At 42.9% G+C, this 17,805-nt stretch overlaps 1 protein-coding gene across 1 annotated transcript in view; it reads left to right on the top strand.

The window, feature by feature from the left end:
• SSH2 (slingshot protein phosphatase 2) overlaps positions 1-17,805 on the top strand; it is a 100,273-nt gene that overhangs the window by 73,200 nt on the left and 9,268 nt on the right. The window contains exons 10-12 of the mRNA XM_068976560.1: positions 2,268-2,314; positions 6,388-6,534; positions 10,165-10,365. Of these exons, the coding sequence (XP_068832661.1) occupies positions 2,268-2,314; positions 6,388-6,534; positions 10,165-10,365 (395 nt within the window). The remainder of the gene's footprint in view (positions 1-2,267; positions 2,315-6,387; positions 6,535-10,164; positions 10,366-17,805) is intronic.

The following is a 17,805-nucleotide window of genomic DNA, read 5'->3' as shown; positions in this document are numbered from 1 at the left end:
GGCTTCTATCTCCAGGCAAGAATGCTAGAGTGGATTGCCTTTCCCTTCTCCAGGGGCACTTCCTGACCCAGCGATCGAACCCTGCTCTCCTGCATCATAGGCAGACTCTTTACCATTTGAGCCACAGGGAAGTCTGTGTAAATGGGAGAAACATTACAGTTCTGGAGGCTGTAGTCTGAGATCAGTGTGGCAGCGTAGTCAGGATTGCTCTTTGTGTTCTCACATGGAAAAAGCAATGGGAGAAACTTTACAGTTTGAGGGGAAGGTATCCATCCATTAGATTCCTAGGGCTAGAGTGGGGGGAGTGTTTTATTTTACAGATAGGAAAGTGAAGACAGGTTAAGCAGTTTGCCCAAGGCCCCCCAGTCAGAGGGGGAGTCAGGACTTGAACTTGAGTCTTCTAATGCGAAATTCCACTTAATGCATTTTTCTGGAATAGATAAATTCTTATTTTAAAAAACTTTGCCTTTTCAAAAGACATGAACAGATAGCTCAAAGGTAGAAAGTGGACCTAAAACATTGAATAGTTGCTCACTTTTACACTTACGAGAAATGCAAATGAAAATTACACTGAGATAACATTTCATACCTATCAGTTTGGAGAATATTCAAAAGCTTAACTGCACATTTTATTGGCAAGGCTATGGGGAAAGTGGCACTGTGATGCAGAGTGGGTTTGAGGATACGTTGTAAAGTGAAGAAAGCAAAGAACAAAAAAAGTAGATGTAGTACAGTACTTGTGTGTAAGTCAGAAGCAATAATACATATTTGCTTACATGTTTTCAAAGTACACCGTACGTAGAATAAGCCACAAACTAATAAAAATGGTTTCCCATGGGGATTGAAGAGATAGGCGTGGGAGTGAGACTTCCAAGTTCACTTTTTAATAAACTTTTGACTCTCAACCTTTTAAAAGTCTTGCATATTCAAAGAAAAAATTGAAAACATGGAAGAAAAAACACACCCTAAAATTGAATATAAGCAGGAGCAAATGAACCCACATGTATATCAAACTGATAACCTCACAGAAAAAAAATTAATTCAGATAGCTTAAGCGTAATACATACTCTGACTCTACTCCTTCAGTTCAGTTCAGTTCAGTCGCTCAGTCGTGTCTGACTCTTTGCGACTTCATGAATCGCAGCACGCCAGGCTTCCCTGTCCATCACCAACTCCCGGAATTCACTCAGACTCACGTCCATCGAGTCAGGGATGCCATCCAGCCATCTCATCCTCTGTTGTCCCCTTCTCCTCCTGCCCCCAATCTCTCCCAGCATCAGGGTCTTTTCCAATGAGTCAACTCTTCGCATGAGGTGGCCAAAGTACTAGAGTTTCAGCTTTAGCATCATTCCTTTCAAAGAAATCCCAGGGCTGATCTCCTTCAGAATGGACTGGTTGGATCTCCTTGCAGTCCAAGGGACTCTCAAGAGTCTTCTCCAACACCACAGTTCCAAAGCATCAATTCTTCAGTGCTCAGCTTTCTTCACAGTCCAACTCTCACATCCATACATGACTACTGGAAAAACCATAGCCTTGACTAGATGGACCTTTGTTGGCAAAGTAATGTCTCTGCTTTTGAATAAACTCTCTAGGTTGGTCATAACTTTCCTTCCAAGGAGTAAGCGTCTTTTAATTTCATGGCTGCAGTCACCATCTGCAGTGATTTTGGAGCCCCCAAAAATAAAGTCTGACACTGTTTCCACTGTTTCCCCATCTATTTGCCATGAAGTGATGGAACCAGATGCCATGATCTTCGTTTTCTGAATGTTGAGCTTTAGGCCAACTTTTTCACTCTCTTTCACTTTCATCAAGAGGCTTTTTAGTTCCTCTTCACTTTCTGCCATAAGGGTGGTGTCATCTGCATATCTGAGGTTATTGATATTTCCTTAGTGTGATATAATAAGAAAAAAAAGAAATGGAAAGAAAATTTGAACTTAATATTTTCATTATTGGTTTTGGTATTGGTGTGACAATGTTAAAACTGCCTTGTTAGAGCAGATGTGATCGTGAGCAGACATTATTTGAATTCTATATGGGTTAGTTTTCGTACCTCTAAAAAATGAAGGTAACTTTCTTACTCTCATCATTTGTAAGAACTGAATATGATAGCATTTAAAGTCCCTGGCACGTAGAGAGGAAATGTGGTAGCCGTTATTGGCCTTCTTTTTAGAAACTGTGCTTCTCCCCTCATAGAACTCCTTTTCAAGTATTGTATTTGGTCCATTTGCTAATTCTCTCTCGCTAACCTTGTCTTTTTGGTTCTGCAGGGCTCGGAATGGAATGCCTCCAACTTAGAGGATTTACAGAACCGAGGGTAAGCACACAGCAATTGCTGACACCTCCGGGTGGCAGATATCACTGTTTTATCTTTGCATTTTCCCGACTGAGAGGTGTCAGTGAGAAAGTTTAAGCTTGAGAGTTGCTTCCAGTTGGTTCTTTACTGGGCGTAACCTAATAAAAATTAAAACAGCTATTCTCCCACTGTTTCATCCCCCTCCTCCCAAGAAAGAGCAACTGTTGCAGTGGAAAGTCTTTCAAAGACCAATGTGTAAGCCTTTCATGCTGTTTAAAAATCAAACCCAGTTATTGGGTTTTTTTATTCAGAGTAGTATAAGGTTTGCAGCAAAGTTGGGGGGAAGGTACAGAGATATCCCGAATATTCCTGCCCCCACACATGTGTAGCCTCCCCCCATTTTCAACATCCCCACCAGAGAGGTACATTTTTTAATATCCCGTGAACCTGTGTTGCCACCTCATAGTCATCAAAAGCCCAGAGTTTATGTACAAGTTCACTCTTAGTGTTGTCTCTTCTGTGGCTTTGGACAAATGTATGATGACCATGTGTCCATCACAGTGGCATCATACAGAGTATCTTCACTGCGTGAAAAATCCTCTGTGCTCTGTCCATTTATTCCCACCCCCACCGCAGGCAACCATTGGTCTTGTTACTGTCTCTCTGAACTGTGGTTCCTATTTTGATGCAGGAGTACACAGAGCCACATGTGTTGGGTTTACAGCTCTCTAATCAACATTTATTGAGTAATTTCTGTAGGCCAAGCACAGCTAGATGCTAGGAATCCAAAGAAAAATAAGTCTCAGTCCCTATCCTTTTATAGTAAGGTGCATGAAGACTAGGTAGGTTATAAATATAAAATGAACAATGTAAAATTGGACAAGAAGACTGACTTGTATTAAGAAATGTGTTCCTAAGCAGTATGGTTATCTTTGATTGTAGCAGCTGAGACCGCAGTGAACCTTCAACAAGCAAAAAGCCACCCTTCTTCCTTTTCACTTCTTAGCTAATGCCTAAATCTTCCATCAGACTCAGCTTTAGGTCAGATCATTACATTAAGAGAAGAGAAAATCATGTCTGGACATTGGCCATGCTAACTCTTCATTTGGACTGAGATAAGACCTACTGAAACTCAGAGATAGTGATGACTCCTTGGCTGATTGCTGGCTGCCTGTTTTCTCAGTTACAAGTCAGCCTTCTGGCTATCTTGAATGTGATTAAATGCATACTTCTACTTCTCCCTCAGAAGAAAGACAAGTGATTATACAAAGAGTTTTGGGGGAGGGGGAATGGAAATCTGGTTACTTAATTTTAAGGTATGAAAATAAAGAGAACTTGGAAAATTTAAGTTGATGAGGATTGAATCAGTAGTTCTTGAAAGCAGAGACTATATCTTAGTTTTGTGTGAAACATAACAAACTTAGAGCTTTATACCAAAAGGGTGCCCAGTAAATGTGAAGGAATGATAGAAAAATTGACAGACTGTGATCTGCAGGAAACTAGCAGCTGATGGAGTGTTCAGTAGGAAATCTGACTTGATAGAGCACTGCCTGCCAAATGCATTAGCAGCATTCATGTATGTATGTACCCTGACTGATATCCCCAGCTAGAGATGAGACCTGTTTATCTCATTTACTACTTACGAGGATAAATTATAAAACACAGAAAACAGACAAGTATGGTTAGATGCTCAGGCATCTACTTAGATCTTGTTTCTTAAATTCACTGGTTGCTGCTGCTAAGTCGCTTCAGTCGTGTCCGACTCTGTGCGACCCCATAGACGGCAGCCCACTAGGCTCCTCCGTCCCTGGGATTCTCCAGCCAAGAATACTGGAGTGGGTTGCCATTTCCTTCTCCAATGCATGAAAGTGAAAAGTGAAAGTGAAGTCACTCAAGTCGTACCCGACTCTTAGCGACCCCATGGACTGCAGCTTACCAGGCTCCTCCGTCCATGGGATTTTCCAGGCAAGAGTACTGGAGTGGGTTGCCATTGCCTTCTCCAAATTCACTGGTGCTTCATCTTAAGTGGATGAAGAATTACAGTTCAGGGATCTGTATATAAAACATGTATATTCCCCCTGTGGATGATTTAAGGGATTTTCAAGTGTAATTTTGACAATAAGGCCATTTTCTCCCAATCGACTGACTTTAGAACTCCCCCTAAACTGCTGCTCCTTTACAGAAATGGCAAGTAAGATTCAAGGAGTGTCATTTGCAATGGGTAATGGCTGCCTGGATTTCCATAATGAAAAGATTGGGAAACCCTGTCCTGCTATAATCCCTTACTGAAGTATGGGACTGGGGATGGGAGAGTTGTTCATTTTTATTTTAAATGAAATAAGAAGTGTGCTTGTCTTTTTTTCTGACAATTTTGAGATATAATTCACATACTTTATAGTTCACCCTTCAGTGGGTTTTAGTATATTCACAGAACTGTGTAACAATCCATTTTAAATTTTTTTCCAACCTGAAAGGAAAACCCCTTTAGCAGTTACCCTCATTTCCCACCCTCCTCCCCAACTCCTAGAAACTACTAAATCTACTTTCTATCGCTATAGATTGGCCTATTCTGGACATTTCATTTATATGAAATTATACAATATGTGGCCTTTTAAGAATGGTTTATTTCACTTAACATTGTATTTTCAAGGTTTACAGTGTTGTAGCATATATTACTGCTTTCTTCCTTTTTTATTCCATTGTATGGAGATACACACACACACTCCACATTTTATTTGTCCACTCATCATTTGATGGACATTTGGGTTGTTCCCACTTTTTGGCTTTGGGTGGACATGTTTTCATTCCTCTTCAGTTTATAACTAGGATCAGATAGTTACCTTTTGGAGAACTTCTAGAATGTTTTCCACAGGTGCATGTTGCTTGCCTTTTATTATTTTTTAATTAATTGGGGAGGGCGGGCTTCACCACGTGGCTTGCAGGATCTTAGTTTCCCCAGCAGGGACTAGAACCCGTGCCCTCTACAATGCAGGTGTGGAGTCTTAACCACTGGACCACCAGGGAAGCCCAGCTTGCTTTTTAAATTAAAAAGGAAAAAAAAATCCTTTCTAGTGATGGACTTTAATGCTCAGTTGAAACAGATGGAAATCACGTCCCAGAAAATTTTCTGTTGCCTGACCTTCACCACGGGTTTGCTTCACCATGGCTCTCCCTTTCTGTAGTCCTTCCTCTGACTTCAGAGACTGGGTTTCTAGAAGTCCGTGTGTGGTTCTGAGAAGGAAATCACTTCTACAGAGAGAAACGAGTGACTGTGTTGTATTGTTGAAGTAGGCAACAGTGATGTCTTAAGGCTACACAGCACTGCAAAAAGACAATCCTTTGGCAAATTAAACCCAAGCATTTATTGAGATTGCACAGTGGGAGAGACAGCAGAGGAAATTTTTGATACAGGAACCATTTTCTGCAAACCTGGAAGAACTCTCAGACACATCTGCTGTCATAGCAGCCAGGAATGCAGCCTTGAGAGCCGAGAGAGTTTGAAGTCCAACTTTCCTCTGACCCTCCCAGCCCTGGCCTCATTTGCCTTTCATGTAGTTTAAAGGGAGTAATAGAGCAAAAAGCCGACAATCTGGCATTTAGAAAGATAGGAAATGTTTCCTTTTATTTTTTTTCTTAAGATACATGTTAATAATCTGATTTAATACACATGACTTCCACAGAATAAATTTTGTTGCTGGTATAATTTTTGTGACTGAAGAGAATTTGTCAGATGACCGGCTTCAAGTTGATTCTTTGGAGTAAATTGCAAGGCATATTTTCAAAAGACTCTGAAAGATGAGATTGTATAACTACACACAAACTGAAAATGGAATTTAGATGTTGAACTTAGTAGACAGCTTCTCTCTTAGTTAAATCCCTGAGACCCAGCTACGCCCAGGACCCTGTTACAGATTCTATATTAAGTATAGCCTCTTAGGGTTGTTTTGTTTTGTTTTTGTTTTTTAGCTTTCTTCCATAGTTTGGTACGTAATTTCAGCCTCAGGAGTAAACCAGTTTTAAATAAGAAAAACAGTGCTGGGAATTGGATTTCTCCTGAGTAATAGAGCTCATATTCTCTCTTGGTTTCCTCACAGGGTTCGCTATATCTTGAATGTCACTCGAGAGATAGACAACTTCTTCCCGGGAGTCTTTGAGTATCACAACATTCGGGTGTATGATGAAGAGGCAACGGACCTCCTGGCTTACTGGAATGACACTTACAAATTCATCTCTAAAGCAAAGTGAGTCACGGTCCCACGTGCACATTCGGACCCCTCTTCCGTTTGCACCACACGTGGCTGGGGCCTGAAAGCTGTAGATAACTTCCTGATGATACTCAGGGAAGGGAAGTAAGGAAAAAAAGGAGACTGGAATTTCTTAATCCTAGGAAAAAAGATGACTAGTGACTTAAAACTTATGCTTTAAGTAGATGAAGCCCCTGGAAGATGATTTCATGTTGGCTATTTCCATTGAGCAGAAAATGAGAGAAAATAAACTCAAGCTGCAGCAAAAGAAATAGAAATGAAAGAAGAAAGAAATAGAAATGAGAGAAGGAAGAAATTCTGAAGTTGCCAGTGAGGAAATTTGAAAGTTATAGAATAGAAATCACTTCAGACAGATGGAACCATAGATCCTCCTCTCTGAAATCAAGGAGAAAGACACAGCAAGCTTTCGAAATCTCTCCCCCTGCTCTTTACTTTTCTTATTGTCATCCAATTGCTAAGTTGTGTCCAACTCTTTACAACCCCTTGAACTTCAATACACCAGGTCCTCTGTCCTCCACTGTCTCTCGGAGTTTACTCAAATGTATGTCCGTTGAGTCAGTGACGCTATCTAACCATCTCATCCTCTGCTGCCCCTTTCTCCTGCCTTCAGTCTTTCCCAGCATCAAGGCCTTTTCCAATGAGTATTAAGTCCTTGGTTGTCTTCCTTTTACTGAAACGATTCCATAGTATTAATTTAGGGTTTAGTATTAATTAGTATTAATATGTCAACACTTTTTGTGGGGATTTCCTTGCCAGTCCTATGTATTCCTTCAAAAGAAACCCTCCGTGAACATGTTGCCCACGCTCCCCCTGCAGGTGTGGCAACACTCAGATGCTCCCTGGCAGATGAGAAGCACTTCTGTTTTTAAAGTCCTCCTTCAGGAATGATATCACACCTCACTTAAGGACCTTCATGGTCAGAAAATGCTTCCTCACAGTTACCCTGAATTCCCATTCCCATACTCCAGCTTTGAGCCCATTCTCTCAATCTCCTAGAGGTACCCGAAAAACTTTTGTACTGTTGAAACTTCTTACGAAATTATTCCCAATGATAATACCACTCATAGAATGCTTCCTATGTGCCATATACTTTACACATATTCTCTCCTCTGTTTGCCAAAACCCAGAGAGGTGTATACTGTCTTCCTTCTGTACAGAGGAGGACAAAATACAGAGATGAGGTTCAAAGAGAGATTAAGTAGTAACTGGTGGAGACAAGACTTGAACCTAAGATCGTGCCTCATTTCAGTCCATCAACTATAGGAGCAGTCTAGTTCCTTAAGGAAAGGGGACTGGAAAAGATGAGGCAATAGTCAGGGTTACAGCCAAAGAGGCTCGAGATCGAGGCAAGGCCCCAGTCCCAGTGAAGAGAAAGGCTGATTCCAGCAGGGCTGAGGTTGAAAGGAAATATATGAAGTGCCCACGTTACATTTACCGAGAGGCACGCACTCTCATGTCCTTTAAGTGTAGGTCAGCCTCTGAGAGCAAGTGCCTCCATAAGTGGTACCCTGGACATCTCATTTGGACATCTCAGCCCTAATCAGGGCCCTGAATTCCAGACTCTGCCTACACTTGGGTGAGTTTAGGAGTCCTAATGTGATGCTGGGCTTAATCTGGACAGTCTAGCACTTGAAGTAAGGGGGTGGGACAAGCACTGAACCTGAAAGATGAAATTGGGGTAGGTGAGAACCAACTCCATATCCTTCATTACCTGAGTTAGAAGCCATTCACTGAAAAAGCCCAGCTCAAAATGTAGAAATGTTTTCATAGGAATGGATTTCATAATTGTATTTTTAAGATTGGCCAAGTTTGAGTACCTTCCTTGCCTGCAGGCAAAGACCTGAAATTCAACGTATTAAAGTTGTCAGAGCTTGATGGGAAAATACAGAACACATGTCTGAACTTCCATCTGAGTCACTGTGACGTGGCTTCCCAACTGTAGTCTAAATGAAACCTCTGTGGTGCCATAAGCAAAACAAATATTTCCTAGTCATTTGGGATCATCTGAGTACACAGAGACACACAACGCACCAGCCGTTGGGACGCTAAAATTTTACCTTTCTTATGAGGCTGTTTAAATTATTCCAGACCACACTCTACATTCTCATAGCTTATCTGGCTGGCTCTCTCATCTTGGCACTTAACCTCATGCCTCGTTTCATTGGTGCTTAACTCTTTCATGTGTCTCTGTCTCCAGCAAAAGGATTATAAGCTTCTGGAAGGAAGCGTGTCTACTGTAATACAGTGAGTGAGTGAATGAATAGATTTCCTCTGTTGGGCTCACATGTGCATTTTTCAATTTATTGGGATAACCCCTTGGGAAGGATCCCAGCCCATGTGTACTAGTGATAAGAGTAACTGTCCTTTTTTGCAGATTTTAAAATGTTGATCCTACTTACAGCTGACAGATAAAATCAGCAGATCCATAAGTTTGTTCATACATTTAGCAAACATTTGAAGGCTTACTCCAGGCCAGACACTGTGTTATTAGTAGAATTAGCATAACCAAGTCATGTTCAGATCCGAGGTAATTAGCTCTGGCATAAGACTGAGTTTTGTTTGTTTGTTTGTGTCACTCTATGGGAAATTTGTTTTCTCTTCTACCCCATTAAAAAAGAAGAAACAAACAGCTTGTTATTCATGCCACCCTGCTGGCTGAGAAAGCCGTGTGGTGCATCACGTGGTCCTGTCCAGTTCCCCAGGTTATATAGCTGGTCCCTAGATACCGCAGGGGTGGTGGTGTTGTGCAAAGTAATATCCAGGGCTGCATCTGAGTAAAGAGGAGAGTCAGTTTCATTTGGTCTGTGCTTTCCTCCTGGGACAGAACTCTTGCTAGAACTGGAAGCAACTCCCAGCGTTTGGATAAATTAGATGAATCACCAACACACCTGTAACTCAATAGCCTGCCAGCCGTGAAATGTGCCCTTGGGGCCGAGGGGACTGGCCTGCAGCCACAACACAAAATGGGGTCCAGTCTCTAAATTGAAAATTCTCCTTCTGTGCTCTGTGACCAACTGTCATTGCAATTATCGTTCTGAATTTTAATTGTCCACTTCTCCCAGAGAATCCTACCCTCCAGGGAAAACCTGTTACTCATTTTTGCATCCCAGACCTTGCACGTGTCACACATGGTAAATGCTCGGTAAATGTTTGCTGAACTAAACATTTGCTGAACTAAAGAGGCTTAATATTGACACTGAATATTGTTTGAATGCCCCAGGATTGCCCCACACATGTGATTAGAGGTGCACACGAGTGCACTCAGGTGGGGTGAGTTACACAGCAAGAAAGTGGAAGGGCCGAACAGAAGACATAGACACATTAAGAACCCAGCTTTTCAGGTGTACTCACTATAAGGACTTTCCTTGTGGTCCAGCAGTTAATACTTCACCTTAACCTGCAGCAGGCTGCAGGTTCAATCCCTGGTCGGGGAACTAAGAGCCCACATGCCTCACAGCCAAAAAACCAAAACAGTAAGCAGAAGCAGAATTGTAACAAGTTCAATGAAGACTTTAAAAAATTATCTATATCAAAAATCTCACACACAAAAAAGATAAAATGTACTCACTATTGCGTTTTCCTCCTTACCTGAATCCCCCAAACAAGGAAACATGGATCTAAATGCCTCGTGCACTGCAAAATGGGGGTGAGTCGCTCGGCCTCCACTGTGATCGCCTATGCAATGAAGGAGTATGGCTGGAACTTGGACCGAGCCTATGACTATGTGAAGGAAAGACGGACAGTGACCAAGCCCAACCCCAGCTTCATGAGACAGCTGGAAGAGTACCAGGGGATCTTGCTGGCAAGGTGAGTTCCTTAATTGACTTGCTCAGATTTTTCCCTCCTTTATGCTCCCCAGGGCACAGTGAAATGTCCTTCTGTGCACCTAGTCCTCAGCCTGATTTAAGTGTGTGATGCATTTTGAAAATTGAAATCTCTATCCATCTAGTTTTTAAAAAATAAGTACCAGAACTTGATTGAGCTTAGCATGGAGCAGTAGGCATTTAATCTAAAGACATTTAAAAGGTGGAAATAAGACCCCCTTATTTCAGTTCTCAATTAGGTGCAGGTTTTAATAAACACTTCTCAACATCTTCTAAGGCCAGATACGGCTGCTGTATCAAAATGGATACTGATTGCTCCCAACGTAGGGCTAGGTATAGCTGAAATTCTTAGAAAAATTTTGACCCAATGTTTTAAAACAAGTGCCTCCTGCTGCTTTGGACATTTTTTTCCCCCCAGTGCTTGCTTTCAGTGAGCCTTCTCCAGTAATTTCAGTCATGGAACAAATCAGCAAAACTGGGATATAAGTAATCCATGTGAGGTATGAAGTTACTTCCCAGAAATAACTCTTGTTTTCTTTTTTAAGATCTTTCAGTCCATTGTTATATATGTTTTGCAGAAATACATAAAAATACAAAGGGAGAAATCATTTATAAACCCCGTACCCACAGACAGCAGTTGACATTATCTTATCTGTGTCTCTAGGTCTTTTACCACATATATTGATGGATATATTTTTCTTTTTACAAAACCTGTTTTTCAGACTTACCTCTTCACTCAGTATTGGGCCTTTTTTTCATCTGTAGCAGCATTTATGGAGCACTTACACTTAACTGTCACTGTTCCTCGCCCCCCCCCCAGCTTTATTAAGATGTCCATTATATTGATTTCATAAATTTATATATTGCAAACTGATTCAACCATATCATTAGCTAATACCTCCATCCCCTTACATAATTACATTTTCTTTTTTGTGGTAGGACTATTTAAGATCTCTGTTAGCAACATTCTGTGTTGTTGTTATTCAGTTGCCAAGTCGTGTCTGACTCTTAGGGACACCATGGACTGCAGCACATCAGGCTCCTCTGTCTTCCGCTGTCTCCCAGAATTTGCTCAAATTCATGTCCATTGCGTTGGTGATGCCACCCACCATCTCATCCTCTGCTGCCCTCTTCTCCTCTTGCCTTCGGTCTATCCCAGCAACGGGGTCTTTTCCAATGAGTCCGCTGTTCACATCAGGTGGCCAAAGTATTGGAGCTTCAGCAACAGTCCTTCCAGTGAATATTCAGGGTTGATTTACTTTAGGATTGACTGGTTTAATCTCCTTGCATCCATAGGACTCTCAAAGAGTCTTCTCCAGCACCACAAATAGAAAACATCAATTCAAGTATATAATACAGTATTATTAGCTATAATCACTATGCTGTACATTAGATCCTCAGAACTTGAGAATTTCACCACTGGAAATTTGTGTTCTTTGACCAACATCTCCCATCACCCCCTAACCCCACTCATCCTCTGGTAACAACCACTCTATGCCATTCTTTTTCTCCGAGTTTGGCTTTTCCAGATTCCATGTGTAAGAGGTACTGTACAGTATTTGTATTTCTCTGTCTACCCAGAACTAGGTCTTGAATCTTCCTGTATCAATAAGAACTGGCTGTTTCCACAATAATTTGGTAATTGGTTGTAAGGTGAGTTATTAATTTTACTACATTATTTATTACCCCTTTAGTGGGGGTGGTGAAAACCACCTTCAGCAGATTTCAGGAAAAGGATTGAGATAGTAAACTGAATTCAAGGGTCAGTTTTCTGAGATGCCACGTTCTGGAGTTCTGTGGAGTGCTGTGTTTTCCCACATCGGCATGTTCTGAGTGGTTTGTTAAGGTGAAGGCACAGCTGCCTAGAAGCAGGCGGAGCTGATGCCAGAGTTTGACTCCAGCGAGTCTCATGACTTGGTCTTGACTCTTGAATCTGGGCTGTGTTTCCCCTGATGTTAAAATGTTAAATAGCCTGCCAGCCTATCCCGGCCAAAGGATCACCCTCCCACCCCCGTGGTGTTGTGAACATGTGGCCACAGCACTATGGTTTCCACAAAAACCCCGCCCAGTTACTCAGTTCTTGGCATGATTTCATCCAAGCCGTTCTCTTAGGAGGCTGGGAGGATACTGAAGTCCTCCATTTAAAAAGAACTTATAGGTCTTTGGGGCCAGATTTTGATGACATTTTTAGGTCAGATCAGAAGATAGGGGACAGAGCAGTTCTTTTTGGCACAAGAAAGAGGCATCTGAAGGTTGAATGACGCATAAATATTGTATATTCCCAGATGCACACATGACAGATATTAGGCAGTGTCCTCACGTGACCTGTCGAGAGGAAGAACACTCTGTGTCCTGCCAATTTCAGTATTTATTCTGGAATCCCAGGCTACTGCAAGTTGTTGGATTGGGTTTTTCTAGCATATGTAGTTTTTCTTATATGTTAAGGGAATTGCAGAAAAATCTCAGATGAGGATAGGAAGGGTAGGATTAACCCACACATCCACCCTGCCTCTTCCCATTCCCTCTTGGTTCCATCCTGCCTTTCTGGTCTTGATTCACAGAGGGAAGGGCAAGCCCTGGGGAGTGAGGAAACCACAGAATTTTGAGTCAGTAGATCTGGTTTCTGTTTCTGGTTCACCCCCTTGTTGCAGCTTTGAGAAGTTAATTCTCAGTTATCATCCTCACCTGATCCTATCTATAAAATGAAAACCAAGAGACCTGGCTCACAGCGTTATGGTAAATAAAAGTGTGTATAATGTATAAAACGCACTGTTAAGGGTTATTCAGACGTGCTTCTCATCACATGCCTCCTGCAGGGCTGCCCAGAAAACACATAGGCATGTGCCATCTGTTTCCTCCAACCACTGCCTCCCACCACCCACAGACACACTCACTCCACTTGAAACTGCAATGGAAGTGTCCTGGAATTGTCTGTATTGTGATGTTTTCTGAATTTTAAAAACTGAAGTCTAGTGCTGGGGTGTCACTTAAGCGACTTTCAGCTGCAAGTAATAGACGGTCTCCATCAGTTGGGAGTCTCAACAAGAAGCCGCATACTTAGATTCGGATTCTATGAGGAAGACTTTTTAAAGGGACTGATTACAAAGGCATTAAGACTGTAGTGGAATCAAGGGACTTGTATCAGCAGAGCTGTTTGGTAATAACTTCTGGGCCCAGAGTAGGGGGAGCAGTTACTAGAACCTGGAAGAAGACTCCTGGAGAAAAGACCCCTTCAGAGAGGCAGCAGCCTTCAGTCAGGGGCTCCAGCCAGCCAGAGGGGCCCTGCGGGTAAAAAGCTAGGAGAACAGTGGCCTGCCTCCACTCTCCTCCCTCCAGTCTCCTGCTGGGGCTCCCCATCAGCCAAACCCTGCGGAAGTCAGAAGACAAGGGGCCAGTCGAGGGGAGTCATACAGTCTCCAGGGCAGAGAGCAGGGTGGAAAAGTGGATCAGCTGAAGAGTAGATCAGCAGGAGTACACACTGGATACCCTGCCCGACACCCAGCTGTAGGCAGTTTAGAAGGATTTACCATCTCTTGCAGCAGGAAGCACCCAAGCAGACTGTATAATGGCTTGGGATGGCATCAGGGACGTCGGTCGGTGCTCTCTTCCTGCTCTCCTTTCCCTGGCTAATGGCTTGGTCCTTGAATTTGCCATATGACTCCAGACAGGTGCTGCATTTCTAGGCATCTCCCTAGAAGTTCCACAGCATCTGGCTGAAAGAATGGGCATTTCAACCAGAGGGGAAGACCTTTTGCAAAAGCTCCCCAACAGTCTGCCACCCACTCCACCCTCACAGGATCATTGACCAGGACTGGGTCATACTCGTAAAACTAATCACTGACTAGGAAAATAGAATTTCCTGGGCTGGTTAAAACAAACTCACGGGGAATTTCTTGCAGTCCCGTGGTTACTACTCCCTCTCTCTCACTGCTATGGCCCGGGTTCAATCCCCGGTCGGGAAACAGAGATCTCACAAGCCACATGGCCGAAAAGATAAAATAAATTCATGTTCACCCTCTGGTATTAGGGAAGTACTACATTCCCTGTGGGACTTGAACATTCAAACCAAATCAGGCCTCTGCCAGTAAGGAAGATGAGTGCAAGTGCCTCCTGGGCATATAGCTGCTCGGGTCTGCAGGCTATGATGTATTGTCAGGAATACAGCACTTGTAAAGCTACCTGCCAAGCCGACTGCCGAGTGGGTTGGGCCTCAGAGAAGCTTGCTTACCCAGCCCCAAAGAACTGCTTCAGGGTCTATATGCTTAGAAGAGCAAAGAAGGAGAAGTCCCAGAGGCCTGTGACTGTCTGAAGCTCTGCCAAGCCTTGTGGTTCGATAACCAAGAGAGGAAAGTCCTTGGGAAAATCCCAAGGACTCACTGTATTTGCAAAGAAATTCCATTTCCTGTCCAGGCACTCAGACTTCTTGTATTTCACATCTTCTCCCAGGAAGCATGCCGTGGTTTTCCCACAGAACTAGCAGCCTAATCCTGGCATTGTCAAGCCCCATTGGTTGTCTAGAGTGGCACAGGGTGCTTAACTTGAGAGGGCAACCCTCTGTTGGAGGGTATTAGCTTGGCATTTCAACCTCTTGGCTAGAAAAGAAGTTTAACACAGTGACAGTAGGCCCCTGTAGTGATTTATGAGGTGGTTCCAGTCTCTTAATCAGGATATGAGAATGTAGACCAAACATTGAGAGTCCCCGTGAAATTCAAGGGACTTTTTGCATCTTTCAGTCTGTCTTTAAGCTTGAGGAAGGCTAATATTTCATATTCTCCTTTAGATCTGAAAGTGAGGATGTTTATCACAAAGGTACTGACTGTTCGTATCTAATTTTATGTTTTCTGTTGTTATAGCTGGGGGATAGGAGTGATGCAGGAGGAGTTGTGTGTGTGTGTGTGTGTGGGTGTGTGTGTTGAAACCCTCCATTAAGCTACCAGCAGCCCTGATTTGTTATCCTGGACTCTGATCGTTGAGGTATCTGGCAGATTTATATTCCATTTGACAGGTTCAGCTTTCATGTATCTGCAAGCTGGACCATGTGTCTGAGATATTAGATCCCAGCATATAAGGCGTGAGGAAGAAAAACTGGATGGTGGCCAGGGGGAGTCTGTGACATGTCCTCATAGGTGTTTTGACTCTTTGTCCCTGTCACCAGGGCCAGAGAAGATAGAGCTGTCTTTGCCGGTGGAGACATTAGTCTAGTTAGCTGGTACACAATGGTCAGCCAGCAGGAGGAACCTGAGAATGAGAGAACATGGATTCCTGGTCAAGTGACAGCCAATTACAAGAAAAGTTTAAAGGATTTTCTTAATAGCGTTTCAGTGAAATAGTCTTAGAGCATTTAGGACCATGCACAGCTCAGAAGATGCTTAGCTGATGCTTTCTTTCCCTCTTCCTTCTCCTCTTCTCTGCAGACTGCCTAATGCCCTGAGAAGTGACCATAAACACTCTGATTTTAGTACAACTGATACTCCTTTTTTAGCAGTATTTTCCTCTACATAATATTCTCAGAGTTGGTACTTCACCAAACATGTTACAATAAGAGGCTTCCCAGCTGGCACAGTGGTGAAGAATCTGCCTGCCAACGCAGGGGACAGAAGAGACACAGATTCGATCCCTGGGTCGGGAAGAAATAGTTCCCTAGAGTAGGAATCCCATGAACAGGGGAGCCTGGTGGGCTACAGTCCAGGGGGTCACAAAGGAGTCGGACATGACTGAGTAACTAAGAAAAAGTGGAGGCAAGAGAATGGGATAGCATATGCATCCTGTGGTTTAGATTTCCTTCTTGCTCATTTACTAAGTAAAAGGCCAAATTCCTACCCAGAATGACCCAGTCATTTCACGTGTATCAGTGTGTTTATGTGAGTCCAAATTCAAGTCAGAGGCCACTCAGGGAGGAAAAGAACCTGAGACTTGGTTGCATCATCCAGGCCACAAACCAGCTCTGAAGTTCTTTTTGACCTTGTTTACTTGTTGCCTCGGGCTTCCCTGGTGGCTCAGATGGTAAGACATCCGCCTCCAATGCGGGAGACCTGGGTTCGATCCCTCGGTCAGGAAGATCCCCTGGAGAAGGGACTGGCTACCCACTCCAGTATTCTTGCCTAGAGAATTCCACAGACAGAGGAGCCTGGCGGGCTATAGTCCATGGGGTCACAAAGAGTCGGACACAACTGAGCAACCACCACTTACTCACTTTTTACTTGCTACCTACCTGGAGGATCAGCTGAGTATAAATGTTAACAGTTTAAAGTAACAAATATGATCTAATGTCTTATATCTTTCCCTACTGATGGAGTATTAGAATAAACTGGCTTGGGAAGAGGCTTCACTGGGAGGCAGTGTAGTGTTACTGAGTAAAATTAACAATGCACACTGGCCCTATGACCCACCTTTTCCCCTCCTATATGTAAACACCTTTGAGAAACCAAACTGTACCAGGCACAAGAATGTCCACAGCAGTGTTGTCTGTAATCATTTGTAGCCCAAAACTGCTGGTCAGCAGGGCAGATAAATAAATTGTGGCTTACTGTCTACACTATAAAATTACAGCTACATCAGTGAATCTTTTTTTTTTAATTAATTAATTTATTTATTTTTTTTTTAATTTTAAAATCTTTAATTCTTCATGTTAGGCCCCCCCAAAAAAAAGTTGTAGAAGAATACACAGTATGATTTCATTTATGTAAAATTCAAAACGTGCAAACCAGGCTATGTATTGTCAGAACAAAACGTGATGACACAATAAGGAAGAAGGAGGGTGTGATCAGCACAAAATTCAGGTCACTGGTTACTGACCTCTGCATTGGGAGAAGGATGAGAAAGGGCCTCATGGAATAATGGTGCTTCAAAGGCCGTGTCTTGACTGTCAGAGACCCGCCTGCCACTCTCCCTGCAGGTCCTACTGCAAAAATAAAAAAGGCAGCAGAATCAGACTTATTTTTGGATCAGGATTTTTCTCTCTCCTTTACAAGAGGTGTCAGTATAATTCCAGAGCTCTGACCCAGTATTTTCTGATGATTATCTTCTGCAGGAAGGGAAGGAAATCCCTGCTGGGTAAAGCAGCTATGATGTCAGCCACTTCCTCTGAGACTGGCCCTGTTTGTGCCTATTAGCATAACATCCGTCTCATTGGTTAGTGACTTACAGGCAGTTCTTTAGAAACATACTTTGGAGGGTTCTCAGGACCAGGAAGATAAGAGTTGCCTGGTGACATAAGCTGTTGTTTATGATCAGGGTGAGAACTGCTCCTCCCCTCAGAGATAGGCTTCCCAGTGATCTGTCTGCATCACAGGAGTCATCCCACCATGGTGGCTGAGAGGACTTGGTGCCAGTTTGAACATCCTCACGACAGGCAAAGAGCAGAAACTGGAGAACACGGTCATTATTTAGGTCCGGAAACAGGGTGTCTCGATTGAAAAGAAGG

Source organism: Capricornis sumatraensis, chromosome 8 (assembly GCF_032405125.1).
Source record: "Capricornis sumatraensis isolate serow.1 chromosome 8, serow.2, whole genome shotgun sequence".
Classification (NCBI taxonomy): domain Eukaryota; kingdom Metazoa; phylum Chordata; class Mammalia; order Artiodactyla; family Bovidae; genus Capricornis; species Capricornis sumatraensis.
The sequence above is the reverse complement of the archived record's forward strand: the minus strand, read 5'-3'. Positions and strand labels throughout refer to the sequence as shown.